Here is an 18,511-nt window from a genome sequence, read left to right as displayed (position 1 = left end):
ACTTGGACATATACACCAGCTATGAGCTGAAGGATTTATGTATAGCTTGGACATACACACTAGCTATGAGCTGAAGGATTTGTGTGTAGCTTGCGTAGATACACTAGCTATGAGCTGAAGGATTTATGTATAGCTTGGACATATACACTAGCTATGAGCTGAGGGATTTATGTATGGCTCGCATTAATACACTAGCCATGAGCTTAGGGATGTGATAGTTAGAATGTATATATACACTAGCTTTGAGCTGAGGGATTTATGTAGAGCTTGCACATATACACCAGCTATGACCTGAGGGATTTATGTATAGCTTGCATATATACACTAGCCATTAGACTACCATTTAGTCTATGAAATCTTATATGACACAATATCCTTCTTGACTCTAAAAAAACAAAAATCCCTATGCTGATTTCATAGCTGGCTAGACTTGCTTGTGTGTGCATTTTTATTTTTATTTACATAAAATAAATATATTCCACAGTCATGGTGCAGGACTAACTAGCCATGAGCTGAGAGATTTATGTATTAGCTTGCATATATACACAAGCTATGTGCAAAGGGATGTGTTTAACAAGTGTATGCACTAGCCATTGGCTAAGTGATGTGTTTATGAGCATATATATACACAAGCCATGAGCTCATAGTAGCTCTGTTCCTGTACAGAGCATGGCACAAGCTGGTACATAATGTCCCCTGAGTGGATCAGGTTCCTGCTGCACCGGTCGTGGACATCAACAGCTGCAGTAGATGTGCAGCTAGCGGTTCAATACATACCTATTATCAAGCAATTGGTATTAATTCCCCTTTTTTTTGGACATTTTCTCTGAATACATTTCCAAATTTTTCACACAAATCTTTTAAGTTGAAAACCTGTTCCTTAAAACAGCATTAGAAATTGGCACTAGTCCTGTAGTTCCTACCAAACTGCCCAATACTTAGGGTATCAGGGGACTGAAAATGTCAGTTTCTACTACTGTTAACATATGGCCATACATGCTTTGATTCAATTATTACCAGACAGAAGTTTTACTTGAGATGTTTTTGCTTTGGACTTGTGGTCAAAGAAGCCCTTTGTAAAAATGATATGAATATCAAAATAATATTATCCTGTGTACAAGTCAGGTTAATTACATCTGCTGTACATCAGAAGATAACCAAGCTATATCCCATTCCTCCACAGCTTGAAGTGCTGTGTGATACATGTTTATATTCATCAGTTTGGGTAGATATCGGTGTATCTGAGACTGCACATCCTGATGGACAGACTACAAGAAGCAGGAGCTTCCTCACAGGGCTGATCACCTGATTGGGCTGCTACACATTTGTTGCACATTGTTGACTTATGAATGCGGTTAAGGCAATATGTAGCTGGACCCGCCAATATGAAAGTATTTCTGTAGAAGCTGCCTACAAGCTGTGGGGATCACTCTGGCCTTATGCCAGTCTCCGCATGGAGCCTGTGATTTGCTCAACTAAGAGTAAATCTTCTGTTATGAATGGGCAACTTTTTATTTTTATTTAAATTGTCAGATAAGTCTGGTGGAAATGTATACCTTGTTTCTATTTTGGTGTGGGTAATCTTACATCGTCATGAATGAATACAGCAGTGGAGATTGCCCTGCTTCATCTGGTGGAAGTATGTCGGGACATTACACAAGTCCATCTTCACTATGGATGATGCTCCTGTAACTTTTACTCCAGCTCAATCTTAGTCATATGACCTTGATATGGGTATTCTTTTCCGCGATACAGAAGTTGACAACTGCATTTATGGCCGAAATGAGTGTTATCCTTTTTTATCAAAGGTTATCCTTTTCAACCATTCTGGATAGCATAGAGTTTGAAAAAGGGTGTAATTGCACAACCATGAATGTTGACAGTGGTTTAAGTGCCTGAGTAGTGAAGCAGTGGATTGTGGGATGTCAAACATTGACAACTCGGGGCTCAATGTTATCAGGGTCAAGGTTGTGTGACGCTCACCTGTGCACAAAACATGCACCAGGCAGTTGTTGTGGTGCAAATTAGGTGCATTTGGCATCCAGCTGTCAGGGAATTACATCGCCCAGCAAGTTTGTTAACTCAATAATTTTCACTGACGTCATGTTTGACATGTTTGACAGTATCTCTGCTGGGTGAACACTGATTCATACCGTGACAATATTGGTCTACAAGTTTGTCATGTTTAATGCAACTTTGGCATATTTGTAACCCCCCAGGAACTAACTAATATATTGTCCTTCACTAAGTGCTTGGCAACATTGTATCCAGTTACCAGGTACTGGTTCCATACATTTGAAAGAGAAAGTTTAAAAGTAGCTTAAAATGTTTTTTAAAAAAACTCAACAAAATATTAGCTCACCGCAGTTTTAAAATCAGGACTATAAACTGCAGTTGTGATGAAAACGTTTACCAAAACAAGTTTGTTAATGGCTTATATTTATTTCAAATTGAAGCAATTCTATGAGATAAGATTTTGTATTATGTTGACTTGAGACTAAAACATTCATAAGACTGGCACGAAAACATTTGTCAATCACCATACTTGTGGTCAGTGAAGGGTAATTGACCATCTCATCATCTTTATTTTTAACCCAACAATGACATGAATCGCAACCACTTGTTTCTAGCATGTACTTACAACATCAGTTAGCCTGTTGGGACAGAGACTGACACCAGCTAGCTTTGTCTCATGTCAAAGGAATGTGGGCGACTAAACTTGCAGGCTTTTTAAGGGATGTCCTTCTATGTTATCACTGATCAGGCTAGTTAACTTTTAATGTTAATTTGGACTGTTGACCAAGGCCTAAAACATTAATGTGGTTTTGTTGTCCTTCATGACCTAGCCACAATGAATAAACCTGATGAACTTACCTTGTTGTAAATGACAAATATTGTACTTAAAATGCCAAACTAGGTTGAACGTAAATGATTGACCTTTGGTACGTACCACTGCCAGCGAGTACATGTAGATATGAACTTAGGATGGTAACTTTGTGAAAACAGTCGAATGGAAATTTAGAATTTAGTATTTAACTACCTATGGTCCCCATTATTCCTGTGCCATGTCTGTGGAATTCATATATATACATATGTTTTATTTATTTTTACTAGAAGCCTAGGCAAGTCTAGATCAAACTAAACCATGTCTAGTTTCCTTGAAAAAAGCAGAAGAGGAAAGGTTCTTTCGAAGAGAAAAATAAATAATTATTTTAAAGAAATGTTTAAATTGACTTTGTGTTAGTCAAGGTCCCCATAGACATCCTTAAATATAAAATATATTTTATAGTTCCATGCAATTCTATAATAGTTTGGCATGTCTATATTTCCTCTATTTCTGAAAATGGAGATATCGTCAAGGTTTCTTTCCAATGTATATAAAAAGAGAATTTTAAAATGATTTAAAAAAATAAGATTAAATAAACTACTTTTCATTTCAGAGATTGAATATCATACTGTCTTAGCAACGTTGCAAGAATGGCGAGACAGCCTGTTTCAGGCTCTTTTCTCAGTCATCCTTGCTATTGTTTTTGCCATATGCAGTGTATTACTTCAGCAAACACATATGTTGACAAGACCTTTCGTTTGTTTGGGGTTATGACTAAAGAGGCACGACATTACTGTCAAATGACATCACAAATTGTAGTGATTCCCTGTCTCACATGCCAGTGTGTTAACCCTTAGACGCTGACTCAACCCCACCATTGTTTATGATGCATACATACAGATCTGTAGCTTGGGAGGAGAACACTTGGAGAAGGTTAGTGGTTAACGTACCTAACTTGCCACCAGTCATGTGAAAAGTATACAAACATCTGTTTTTTGCAATTGAAGAGATTAACAAAGACTTTGAAATAGATACTGTTGTTTTTTTAGATATGGATGACTTTGTTCCCACTTTTGTTCCTTTTAGTTCACAGTAAAATACATGTGTGCATGTTGTTTTTTGTGTTTTTTGGCATTCTTAGCTTCCACCCAAGGCTTCATAAAGATGCCATTAAACTGGAGATGGTATTCTTGTCAAATACATGTACCCTTGCAGCCATCGGTGTGGAGGTGATGTTGAGGTGTTGATAGCTCACCTGGAAAATGTTTCTGTGGCGTTACTGTTGGCAGTTAAATGATGTATCAACAATGCAAGTACCTGTTGACAAAGAGTAGTACTGAAAGATAAGCAATAATGATAGATTGCTGGCAATGTTTTCCACAGTCAGTAGTAAACTACCGGTATGTTGTAGTTTGAGTCACTGTTGTCGATGAGTTTGACTGCTTCTGTCCATAAAGTTGGGTTTTACAATGCATCCAACATAAAAAAAAATGAGATTTGGCACCTTGTGTTTTCGGTAGGCTCCTTATGTGTTGGAATGATTTTGAACCATTAGTTAAGGAACTAATTGCTTTGTGGTCTATATATTACTGTTTTTTAAGATATTTTAAGTACATACTCTCGAGACTTGTAGAAACATTGCACTTCATCTGGTATATTTTTCAAAAAAGGTTCTCTGTGTTTTTGTACTCATGCTTTATAGTGTCTCTTCGTTAATTATGGAAATATGTCAACACAGCATTGTTACTGGAGTATATGAGGGCCTGTCTATATTGATATGACATTGATGCCTATCTACTTATGATTGATTGGCTGATGTGAGAGCCTGAGTCACAGTGAGGTCTTGACAGCTAGTGTATTACCCTGCCCATGTGACTATCACACGCCCAGCCAAGTGAACTAATAGTCGGCCTTGACTCACCACAAAGCTTATTAAGCAAAGTAAGAAACCACATCAAAGTCCCAATTGCTGATGGTATTTGAGAGACATTGTGACTGATATATCCGAAAGTTTGTAGAGTTGAAGACTGATATGTTGCTATGGGTGGTAGTTTGAGTATGACAATTAAATTGAATTGTGGTGACGGTAATTATAGGAAAATGTCACTTTCACTAACTGAGATAGGTTTCTAAAATCCTGAATTCCAAACGTGTGATGAATGTGGCTCACACACACTATTCACAGACAGTATGCATGCACACAATGGCTCACACACACTACGCACACAGAGTATGCATGCACATAATGGCTTACACAAAACTCACATACAGTATGCATGCACACAGTGGCTCACACACACTACTCACAGACAGTATGCATGCACACAATGGCTCAGACACACTACGCACACACAGTATGCATGCACACAATGGCTCACACTACTCACACACTGTGTGCATGCATACTGTCTGAGAGTAGTGTGTTAGCCACTGTGTGCATGCATAGTCAGAGACAGTATGCATGCACACAGTGGCAAACACACACACTACTCACAGACAGTATGCATGCACACAGTGGCTCACACACACTACTCACAGACGGTATGCATGCACACAGTGGCTCACACATACTACTCACAGACAGTATGCATGCACACAGTGGCTCACACACTACTCACAGACAGTATGCATGCACACAGTGGCACACACACACTACTCACAGACAGTATGCATGCACACATTGGCTTACACACACTACTCACAGACAGTATGCATGCACACAGTGGCTCACACACTACTCACAGACAGTATGCATGCACACAGTGGCTCACACACACTACTCATAGACAGTATGCATGCATACATGGGCTCACACACACTACGCACAGACAGTATGCATGCACACAGTGGCACACACACACACTACTCACAGACAGTATGCATGCACACAGTGGCTCACACACACTATGCACAGACAGTATGCATGCATACAGTGCTTCACACACTACTCACAGACAGTATGCATGCAAACAGTGGCTCACACACACTACTCATAGACAGTATGCATGCATACATGGGCTCACACACACTACGCACAGACAGTATGCATGCACACAGTGGCACACACACACACTACTCACAGACAGTATGCATGCACACAGTGGCTCACACACACTATGCACAGACAGTATGCATGCATACAGTGCTTCACACACTACTCACAGACAGTATGCATGCAAACAGTGGCTCACACACCATGCACTGACAGTATGCATGCACACAGTGGCTCATACACACTATGCACAGACAGTATGCATGCACACAGTGGCTCACACACACTATGCACAGACAGTATGCATGCACACAGTGGCTCACACACTACTCACAGACAGTATGCATGCACACTGGCTCACACACACTACTCACAGACAGTATGCATGCACACAGTGGCTCACACACACAACATGCAGACAGTATGCATTCACACGCAAAACACTTGCAGACAGTATGCATGCAAACACTCACACACTAGTCACAGACAGTATTCATGCACACACAAGAACTCATAAATAGTATACATGCACACGCACCACAAGCACATGCTCACACATATATCTTACAAGTATACATACACACACAGGCTCACACACAAGAACTCACAAACAGTATGCATGCACACACAAGTACCTACATACAGTATACATCATACATGCTCACACAGACACTCACCACAAAAACACTACAAGCTCATTGACCCAAATGATTGGAGCAATCTGATATGAAACTGTAAGCCTGGTAAGGAACTGTATGGATATCCAGTGTTGTATTTTCCAGACCACTAGCTTGAACAATGTTAACACTGGCATGCTCACTATCCAAGATATGAAAATTTCACTCGCCCAAGTTATATACCACTTTTACATTGGGCAAGTCCCCAATAATCGTTCCTGCTTAAACATACTAAATTCTAGTGTATCACTGTATCACCAGCCACATGTACCTAGCATGTAGTGTACCTTGCTGGACAGATAGTAGGTGGGAGTGGAGAACTATTGGTATTTGCCGAATTGATTAATAATGAATACGTTTTGTTTGCTCTATACCTATACATATACGCAAAGTCAGCTTCCAACTGACTGGCGGTGTGTGTTGAGAGTCTCTGTCCGCATCATCTATGTTTCATGTCCCAGCAACAGATACACGTATTGATTCCAAGCATGAGATCAATCTCAACTTTCATGATTCCATTGCAGATGAGTTAAAACTTAGACTGTTACACAAGGCCATGCTTCAGAAAAGCAATTTTTTTATTCTTAACAGACATTTTAGTCTAACATCGTCTGGTGTTCTTTTACAAGTCATGAAATATGTAACATTAAACTTTCTAAGTACACCATTCTTATGATATATGCATAAAGGCAAGATGATAATAACTGTATACTCACAGGGAAGATGCGTATTACATAGGGTTGCTTTTGCAAGTGTATAATAACTGTATACTCACAGGGAAGCTGCGTTTTACATAGGGTTGCTTGTGGCAAGAGGATAATAACTGTATACTCACAGGGAAGATGCGTTTTACATAGGGTTGCTTGTGGCAAGTGTATAATAACTGTATACTCACAGGGAAGATGCGTTTTACATAGGGTTGCTTGTGGCAAGAGGATAATAACTGTATACTCACAGGGAAGATGCGTTTTACATAGGGTTGCTTGTGGCAAGTGTATAATAACTGTATACTCACAGGGAAGATGCGTTTTATTAAGGGTTGCTTGTGGCAAGTGTATAATAACTGTATACTCACAGGGAAGATGCGTTTTATTAAGGGTTGCTTGTGGCAAGTGTATAATAACTGTATACTCACAGGGAAGATGCGTTTTACATAGGGTTGCTTGTGGCAAGTGTATAATAACTGTTCTGGTATCAGGTTTGTAGAGGATATTATATGAGTGTTCATGTCATACTATGTTTACGACACGAGTGTCTAAGTTCCGGTATCTCCCGAGCGAGGTAAATTCCGGAATTTAGGCCAAGTGTCGTAAACATAGTATGACATAAACACAAATATAATGTTCTATGTATTAGCGAAGATGTCTACATACAGAGACAAATTTTAGAGTTTACCTATAAGGACAGTCGGTAACCAGTATTTGTCGAATGACGCCAACAATCTTCAGCCATGACGTCATTTCTAGTGTGACGTCATTCCGAGTCACCAAATTCGCATGACTTTAACAATGCCATTCGGATGACGGAAACAACACACTGTTGTCTCATGATGTGATATGTCCCTAGGGCACATATGATTTATATGAACCCGGATATGTTTGCCCTCGTAGGTAAAAAATGTATGTATGTGAATGTGTGGACATGATGACACCAGCTGCTGTATTAATTGTATGAGAGCTAGGTGATGTCCAATCACACTCAACCAAGATGTAACTCTACACTGAGACAGAACACACTTGAAAGGCATGTATGTATTACAAGTGAGATTTCTAGGGCTTTCGTGATGAAAGGAAAGTTAGAATTTTCTTATTTGATTTCCCTGGAGGAAAACCATAAATCAAGCTGATTTTAGAAAGAAATGCACTTGATTCATTGGAATATTGGATTCGATCCCATCAACATGTTCCTCTTTTCTTGGGCTGTTTTTATTGTGAATCTGATACCAAATTGATGGGCAAGAGTGCTTGGAATAAGACTACTTATCAACTCTTTCCTTGCATGTGAAAGTATCAGATTCATTTCCAGATGAATCGAGAGAGAATTAAATGTTTTGTAATGGCTCTTTCATGTCAATGCTTATGTAGACTCTCAATCAGATGCCTTAACAAAGATGGCTTCGCTATTCCAGATGCACTGGTGCTCTACTGGATGTAGACAACAAGTAGTTTTAAACTCACTGAAATGAATGACAGGAAAATGATGCTGTTGTGAAATTATTCTCTGTCATTTATGACCATTCTATTTTCAGATATTTTTGTTATTAGATTATTGGTGCAGATGATGCCTGAGAATGTTCTCGGGTGTGAATGACAGTATCCATTAACACGAATGTTCAGGTTAGATGAAACATGGAATGTACATGGTGTCGACTTCAGGACGTACATTCTGACCATAACACACACTTGCACACATTTTGCTGTGATGGTGTGATTTGTCCATGGCTGAAGGTGCTGTGCATGTACAGAGAGCTTACTGTGTTGTAGGTACACGTTAGAGACCTGCTGGCACAGACATGTCATGCGGATATTGACGAGAGTTGGAATGTCATCGTGTACGATCAGTGCACAGAGGACCCCTCCCTCTTCACCGAGGACAACTTTGTCTACGTTCTGTTACGCAAACTGGCACATGTCTACAACTCCGTCACTTTCCTCAAAGGTAAGATGAGTTATCTCCTTCAGAAGTTGGTGTTCACACGAGGCATGAGAATTTAACATTTGGGAAAAAATCATATTTGTTAATCAGTAAGTAGTTTCGATTGATTGTATAAGCTATTTTTGTTTGACAGACAGATAAAAATAATCAGTGTTTATGGAAACTTTGAAATGTTTAGCTTACTTGACAATCTTACTTGCAGAGAGCAAAAACACTTTTTCATTTTGGCTATGTCTTCGAAGGTTTTATTGAAAATCATTTAAGCTAAGATTGAAAGTGTAATGTAAACCAAGGTGTGATGAGTTCTTCGCCTCTTAGCTAGTCTGCCTCATTCCTGGTGTCTGCTGTGTTCCCAGAATCCATGCATCAAAGATAGACGGCTTAACCAAAATAGCATCTTAACTCATACACCAAAAAAATGGATTAAATCCTGAGTGTAAGGAGATAAGGTGTGAGGAGGCTCACAGCCTCCTGTGAGAGGGAGGTGGAGGAAGGCTTATGTATGCACAGGGGAGACTCTAACATGGGATGATAGGATGGTGATTGGATGGGGAATATAGACAGGTATATGGAGCAGAGAGCAGACAGGTGCCCTACAGGGATGGGAAATTGTAACTTACATTGCAGGATTGTCAGAAACAATTTGGAAGGAGCATTAATTTATGCAGTTTGAGAAGTTTGTGTTTTACTTTGCATCTCCTGATGTTAACATGTTTAAGGGTCTGTTCTACACATCTTAGTGCTTGACTGATGGACTCACATACTTTAGCATAGACCCATGACAATCACACACTAAGATTGTATTGTGGGAATTGACCTGGTTTTTTTATCTTTATTATTTCATGAAGAATATGGAGAAACAAGATTTTTGGGTCTTTTTGTTTCAGGCATTCTAACATCTTTTGAGTCAATTGTTCTTGAGATTTCTCGAAATGATGACCTCTTTTGAAAGAAATTGTGATAATGAATGACCAACAAATTTCCAATTTGATACTGGTCATTTGGTATCAATTGATGTTGACTCACTGTTGCATACAATCTGCCAATGAACTTGCTTCATTATAAAGTACGTCAATGGTGGCCACAGAAACATGATCACTAATAGGATCCAACGTGCTATCTGGAAGTTAGTGTAACACAATAGAGAGGGTGTTGTAACTGTCATATAAGAGGGTGGGGAGGGAGATACGGATGATATTGACCACACAGCTGGACACTCCCTCAGTGCAGATATGTGTTCATCCTAGGTGGATGTGTCATCTCATTAGCATAACTAGGCCTCCTTCCTCCATTCACAAACAGCATGGGAAAACATCTCATACAGGGATGTGATGTTATCATTTAGTATCCTGTTTGCTTTATTGTTTATTTAATCTGTAGAAAAACATCACTATCAGGAAGTTATAGGTAAGACACAGTTGAGAAATGGGAAAAACACTTGGAAAACGTTTTCCTGTTTGATTTCAACATGAAGAAGTTTAGGATCTGTGGGTGTCATTTAAAAGTTAGATATGAAACTGATGACAAGATAGTATGGATGAGCACCGTCTTTATATGTTGCTACCTTTGTAATACAGTTTTGTTTTGTTTGTTTGTTTGTTGTTTAATGCCGCCCTCGGCTTCATGATGGCGGTCTGTAAATAATCGAATCTAGACAATCCAGTGATTGACATCATGAGCATCGATCCATGCAATTTGGATCGATGACATGCATCCACCAAGTCGTGAGCCTGACCACCCGATCCCTTTAGTGGCCTTTTACGTTAAGCATGGGTTGCTGAAGACCTACTCTACCCCGGATCTTCACATATAGAAGTTGATGTACAATCTGGTCAAACAAGTTTATATGAACATCTTGCAGTATTTGGTTTGATTGCAATCATTAAGGGATGATTTATGTTATTTAACAATTTTAGAAAATACTGTTGCATCCTGTTTCTGTGATCAACAGATGCTATTGGTTGTAGGAGTGTAAGTGTTGTGGGTATCGTGACTCTGAAATCAGGGAATTGATTACCGGGTACTAACATGCCATTGATAATACGTCATAAGGGGATTGCTCACTTCTCCACATTTACCTCTGTTGGAAGTTAATCATTGGCTCGTCACTTGGTGGCTGTATGTTGATGCTGAATATTGGTTTAGATTGCACAAGGATCCTGCTCACTGTACTTTATGATGTGAACCAAATACCTCAATAAGCAACTGGAGTACACTTGTGAAGGATCCATAACAGCAGTTTGACATGGTTCCCGTGAAGATCCGGGGTAGAATAGGTCTTCAGCAACCCATGCTTGCTGTGAAAGGCGACTATACTTGTCGTAAGAGGCGACTAACAGGATCGAGTTGTCAGGCTCGCTGACTTGGTTGATGCATGTCATCGAATCCCAATTGCGTTGATTGATGCTCATGATGTCAATCAGTGAATTGTCTGTTCAAGACTCGATTATTTACACACCGCCGTCAAATAGCTGGAATATTGCCGAGAGCTGTGTTAAACAACAAACAAATTAAAACTAACAGTTAGACATGCTTTTGTCAAATATAAACATTTCATTTTATCTCTTGAATTTTTTAAAGATATGGAAATTGATAATGTTTGGCCTAAAATGATACCGGTACAATTTTTCACCAGGCAAACTTGAGTTCTATGTCAATCATGTTACATTCACTGGCACCGTCTTTACAGGTGCAGATTGTTTCTATTTTGTTTCAGGAATGTTTTGTTCTGATCAGGTGTTTTCTTATCTTGTAGCTTGATGAACCCTCAGTCACCATATAATACTAATGATCCTGTGCAGTGGAGGTAATATCATGTGTCTGTGTGTTTCAGGGGGGTTCTTGGCATTCCAAGCCATGCACCCTTCTCTGTGTGAGAGCAAGTCGAGCTGCAGTTACAAGTGTGCCCCCCTCACCTCGCTGTCCCAGCCCTGTCTCCCTGTCACCAACATCGGACCAACGCGAATCCTGCCCTTCCTCTACCTGGGCTCACAGCGAGATGCCCTCTCTCAGGAAACAGTTCAGGTACTCACTCATTGATCAGTTGGGAACTGACTAGTTAACACAGAAGGCTGCCTAGTCTGGTGCTAGTCAGTGTCATCCTGTATGAAGGGGAAATGTGGATTAGTCCTGTGGATACCATATCCCCAGCGTTATACCTGTCTTTCTCCTGTTACTCTCAGGAAACGTGTCAGGGTCATTTGAGAAATTTCAAATAGCCCTGTATATTTTCCGTCACCGATGTGTGGACTGATTCCCCTGCACTTCCTTGACTGGGGGTGACAGTGAGATACTTTTGTGTAACAGTTCAGGGCCTTGTTCTACAAGGCTATCTTAGCAATGACTGTTGTAACTTCCATAGAGTGGTGGGGTAACCGTGTGGTCAAAGTGTTTGCACGTCACACCGAAGACCCTGGCACAATTTCCTGTATGTATGCATTGCGTGAAGCCCCTGCCATACTGCTGGAATATTGCTAGGAGCTGCATGAAACCATACTCACTCACTCACTCACTCACTCACTCACTCACTCACTCACTCACTCACTCACTCACTCACTCACTCACTCACTCACCCTCACTCACTCACTCACTCACTCACTCACTCACTCACTCACTCACTCACTCACCTCCCATAATTTAACATAGACTTACAACAGCCGTAGCTCTAATACTGCTTTGTAGAACAGGGCGTAGGTGTATGGTGTCCCTACTCACACCAAATGCTCGCTGAATGATATTGTGGGTCTCATGATGGAGTTCAAGTGTACATATGTTGTTAATAGTACTTATGTGAGAGATCAATAATCTGTCAATAACTTGTTAGTCATCGAAAAAGGTCAACAACAGGGTGTCGTTTTGTTTTTATTTCCATCCTTGTTATAGAGGCATATACACACAAATATACACACACACACACACACACACACACACACACTACTCAAAAGAAGTTAATGAACACCCAATTTGTTTCATAAGACTATAGTTAATCTGTCAGTCAATCTATGGTAATGTGAAAGACGTGGGCGTTCTTAACTTCTTTTGAGTAGTACATGTATGTAGATGTATAGTGTGTTTTAGCATATCATTCATTATGTGATGGTATACTAACAGCAAGGTGCTACATCACAACAGGACACCTTTTGATATTTCCAGAGCTGATCCAATCTTGTGTTTTAACAATGTAGAATTAACTTTTCATTGAGAAAGTTGCTGTAAGACATTTAGGCGTTTGACAATCACAGCATGGCGTTTGAATGTGCCGTTCTGTTGTTGTTGAGTGCCATGTCTCGGGAGTGCTTGTCGGGATTACGGCTCGGTGCTACAGGTACCTTACGCATGGTGTCTTATCAGTACACGATCGGTACACGCATGATGCTGTTTATAGAACTACGTTGACACCCAGTTTCTCGTCTCAATGAGAATGTCAGTGAAATGACTGTGAATGTAGGTCAGCCAACTTACAAGGAAGCAGAATGGTGTGTTCACTGACCCATGGCCACATAGTACAACTGCCAGGGACAGGGTCGTCCAACCATGACCAAAGCGTGTTGTGAATTACGTAGGTAACAGTGTGAATGTATAGGGGGAGTGGCCAGTTTCATACAGGGTGTTAACGCACTCGTTACTCACAAGCATCATCATAATCATACATTAGTTGTTTGTTAAGGGGGAAGTTTGTCGTCCTTGACAACTCCTATGTGTAAATAGACATGTCACTAGTTGATACGTAGGGCCTGTTTTATGTGTATTGATTTGGGTGAATCAACAATCAACATATAAAGTGTTTCTATGTTTTAGTGTTGGTTTGTCAGAAAATTATTTAATTCTTTTAGGTTAATTAGAATGTGGAGATTATTTGGACACAATTGAGATAATTCCTGTTTGGTTGCTTGCTCATACATATAGGTGAGTTTTTCCAGAACTGGCTCGGTGATGACTCACATCTCACAGCTGTATGCTGCCGCGGCAAAATCTAGAAACGAAATCAATCAAACTATCGCATGGCATTGATGAGCAATATTCACATCAATATGTTACCACTTGATTGAGAAGCTTGTGGTGAAGCTCGACTGCTCTAAGTTAATTGCTTTCATTTGAAATAGTTTGAAAAGCAGAATTTTAACGTGTGTATTTTTGAAAATCTGGAATGTGAATTGGGGAACACTAAACAGATGAATTTGTGTATGTTTTTTATTGATTTATTTTCTCAAATGTTTATGTGTTTTGTTTATTTTTTTTAAACAGATTAATGCTGTTTCATGTGACAAAAAATTATTCAGTGGTTTGGTGTTGTTTAATTTAGAGATTTGTAATAAAGTTGTACGAGCTATTAAGAAACTTAAGTCGTCAGTACGGTAGATCTTGTTTGATATAGGAAACTAGAGGTCTTTGCTACAACCGTTAAGTGGACCCTTCGACTCTTGTCCTATGAGGCAATCAATATCCACTGATAATCTAGTAGGATCCAATTATTGTTTAAACAGCGTAAGGGAGGTAACTGCGTGGTAACCAGCTAAGGTGCATTGACCTGTGTGTGATAGATGTGGGATGAGTCATGAGTGATAAAAGTCGTCTTAGAGCTGTGTTCAAAATGTTGTCATCCTTCTTCCTGCCTTCACTCGTCACTTGTATTCCGGCGTTCCCCCTCAATCATTCAATCTGTCTCTCCTGCTTCCTGCAAATTGTGGTTTCTAACCATTATCTCTCAACCAGCATTTTGGCAATATTTCAGGGGGTGTATACGAATCATAGTCATCACTGATGCTGTCTGTCACGCTTTATACCTGCTCACGGCTAAAATTCTTTCTTTTTTCAAGTCAGGGTGTGTCTTTCATTTTTTAATTTATTATTTAATTTATTTTTTCGTATTATTATTATTATTATTATTATTATTATTGTTATGTGTCTCATTTTTCAATTCATTTTCCCCTATTATTGTTGTTATTATTATTATTTATTATTATTTTGTATTATTATTATTATTATTATGTGTCTTTCATTTTTCAATTATTTATTATTATTCTTATCGTTGTTATTGTTATTGTTATTATTATCCCTCATTGTATTTTGACTATCATTCTTTATCCCATCAACTTTTATCTTTTACCTTCCAAGCTTTGAGAACAGTGTCTGTCATGGTCTTTCTCCCACATCAAACAAAGATATATGTAATATGATGTAAAGCTAACAGAAATTCCCATTTGCGACTTTGGAGTTGTTTTTCAGTTTTTTAGTATGTCACAGGTGTTCACACTCAGTGAGTTGGCCCGCATTGTTTTCAACTCCCATCTCTGTAAAGAATATCTTGTGACACACAGTGAAGACATTAACTAGGGATACGAGGCATGCTCTAAAGGTCATGGAAATTAAATGAAGTCTCTTTGAAGAATGTAATCGTCGGTTATTTGTCAGTTGATCATTGTGGTCCACGTGTGGAGGACTTACAGATCAAGATGGTGGAAGACAAGACTGTAATTACATAAACTGCTCCTATTTTCGGCTAAAGTTGCTGCGCTTGTTAACATGTCATAAATCCATTGGAGCTTATTTAAGTGGGCCTTTATCTTCCAAATGAATGAGCTGGTACATCTTGACATTGGAACTCACAACATTTCTCAAGATTTATGTTCGCGTTGAGGCAGACTAAGTGATATGTTCCCAGCATCCCTTAATTGTTGTAATGTGTTGTATTCGTTGTATTAAGAACGATGTAGGCACCCCTGACCAATTTCTAGACCAACTTGCAAGTAGTGCTTCAAGTCCCCATACTAAGCCCCCCCCCTGAAATAACTGGAGTAATATTCAGTGACAAATTGGAGACAAATGCCATTAGGACATTTTGATGATTTCCATTCTAACCATTCACTCCCTGCCATCATTTTGGCATTTATTTCTTGGAATTTACACGAACCATGGCAAGGGCAGATCCAGCATTTTTAAAAGGGTCCAAAATATCAAAATCCTCTCTCAGATAATTTTACTGTCTGCAACATGCTACATTTGGTTTTCAAAAGAGGGGTGTCCGGACCCCCTCTCTGGATCTGCCTATCTGTTGTCATTACTGTCTGTTGTGTGTCATGCTCTATTTCATCAGCTTTTCATAGGACATTCCTCTATGTCCTTGCCAATTTTGAAAATTATGTTTTAGACATTTTGGTGGACAATCATCAGTCATTGTCCTAGAAAATGAGCGGATCTGAAACCCTGTTATTAATGCAAATATGATACTATACTTTTGAATGGGATACTGAGATATCTTTCTTGGCCAATGGCTTCCAAATCCTAAGAAATCTGTTCGTTGTAACATTAAATTGTGAGACTATCTCTATCATCAGTTGAGTGGTATGGTTTATTGGGTGGCAACAGTGGCTATACTGACGACGAGTAGCACTTGTGTGTGTGTGACTATCATGGCATTCACTATGTCTGTGTTTATACCTGTCTTCCATATGAATTGTGACCCGTGAAGATCCGGGGTAGAATAGGTCTTCAGCAACCCTTGCTTGCCTTAAAAGGCGACTATGCTTGTCGTAAGAGGCGACTAACGGGAACGGGTGGTCAGACAATCAATCAGTGGATTGTCTGGGCCAGACTCAGTTATTTACAGACCGCCATCATATAGCTGGAATATTGTGCAACCTTAAACAAAAAACAAAAAACATATGAATTGTGTGTTGTGATTGTTGTTCTAGTCGACAGAATTTCTGTAACGTTGTCAGTACTAACATGATGTGTTTTTATTGCCTTCAGGTAAATGGGATTAACTACATCCTAAACTTGAGTACAAACTGCGGACAGCCACCATTTGTCCAAGATGGCCACTTCCTTCGCATTCCAGTCAATGACAATTACAGTGAGAAGCTGCTGCCATATTTCTACCAAGCATTCCAGTTCATTGGTGAGTAACTCACAACACCTCCCACTGGTCCCCATCTTAGAAATCATGTAATGCAAAGTGTTGTCAAGTTCCACTGATAAATACTCACATTTGTATGCACACAAGCTTCTTCTGACATTGAGCGACCTTGACCTTGAACACCATGTGTAGGACGCAGGCGGATCATGTTCGCAGTAGTCTCCCCTAGATGAAGAGCTGAATGAAATGGTTACAGTGTGCGGCCTGTCTGATAGAGTGTCATCATACCCCGACTGCAGCGATAGAAACTAACAGTTTTAGTCCAATCGTCCTTATGATATCATATAGCAAAACCCTCAAAAAGGCCAAATTGCTGCTAGTCCTTATGATACCTTAACTATTGGTCAGTTTGGCATGGACAAAAGTACAAGTGCCAATTTCTAGTGCTGTAACTGAATGGATGATGGCTCAAGCTGCAGGGGTAGGCGCCGTTGGTCAAATTCAACTACAGTGGTCCACAGCTCATTTCAGACTGATTTTGTTTAAAAACAACCAGCCCTTATTTTTCACTGGACTTGAACTAACAGACTTGTGGCTGAGTCAAACCCTGTGTTGATAACAATGGTTACACTTGATTGTATACAACAAACAAGTTTCATCCAAACCTTTTTCTGTTAGATTTATGTATGTCAAGGAGTCCTAGCTTTAGTGTTACTTTTAAATTACTGAAGTCATGCATTTATCATGTCCGAAGAAAAACATATTTGAATTATAATCAGCGGGTGTAATCCAAGTCAGGTAATTACTTCTACTTATGCAGTACATGTTTTAAGTTTACCTCACACAAGTAGATATTTGTACCATTTTTCTTGTGATTGATTAAATGATAATGATAATGATAATGTGTACTGACCCGTGAAGATCCGGGGTAAAATAGGTCTTAAGCAACCCATGCTTGCCGTAAAAGGTGACTATGCTTGTCGTAAAAGGTGTGTAATGGGATCAAGTGGTCAGGCTCGCTGACTTGGTTGATGCATGTCATCGTATGCCAATTGCGTTAATCGATGCTCATGATATCAATCACTAGATTGTCTGGTCCAGATTGATTATTAACAGACTGCCGTCATATAGCTGGAATATTGCTGAGTGCGTCGTTAAACAACAAACTTAAACAAAGAAAATAACGTGTACTTGTAAGGCACCAATCCCATAGGCAGGGCATGTGCTGTGAAGTGCTACCGATGGTAACTTCCACTACGTACATGTCGCTTGGTATCTGTAGTACTCACATTTGACATCTTGAAGTATCAGTCTAACATCAATGGTCACATTTTGTTCCAGACAAGGTGCGTGAGGCAAATGGCTGTGTACTGGTGCACTGCCTGGCGGGGATCTCCCGCTCACCCACACTTGCTATTGCCTACATCATGGATCACATGAAGATGTCTTCTGACGACGCCTACAGGTACTTACCACATGACACGGGTTATTGTCACACATCAAAG

At 39.6% G+C, this 18,511-nt stretch overlaps 1 protein-coding gene across 3 annotated transcripts in view; it reads left to right on the top strand.

Moving 5' to 3' along the window:
- The window catches only part of LOC124140351 (dual specificity protein phosphatase 16-like), an 80,639-nt gene that overhangs the window by 47,922 nt on the left and 14,206 nt on the right, over positions 1-18,511 (top strand). For all 3 annotated transcript variants that reach the window (XM_046507890.2, XM_046507888.2, XM_046507887.2), the window contains exons 4-7: positions 8,980-9,154; positions 11,985-12,175; positions 16,901-17,048; positions 18,348-18,471. In XM_046507890.2, coding sequence (XP_046363846.2) covers positions 8,980-9,154; positions 11,985-12,175; positions 16,901-17,048; positions 18,348-18,471 — 638 coding nt within the window. The remainder of the gene's footprint in view (positions 1-8,979; positions 9,155-11,984; positions 12,176-16,900; positions 17,049-18,347; positions 18,472-18,511) is intronic.

The sequence above is a fragment of the Haliotis rufescens genome, unplaced genomic scaffold, assembly GCF_023055435.1.
Source record: "Haliotis rufescens isolate VD_foot unplaced genomic scaffold, xgHalRufe1.0.p SCAF_5, whole genome shotgun sequence".
Taxonomy (NCBI): Eukaryota; Metazoa; Mollusca; class Gastropoda; order Lepetellida; family Haliotidae; genus Haliotis; species Haliotis rufescens.
This window is presented reverse-complemented; position numbering and strand designations above follow the sequence as displayed.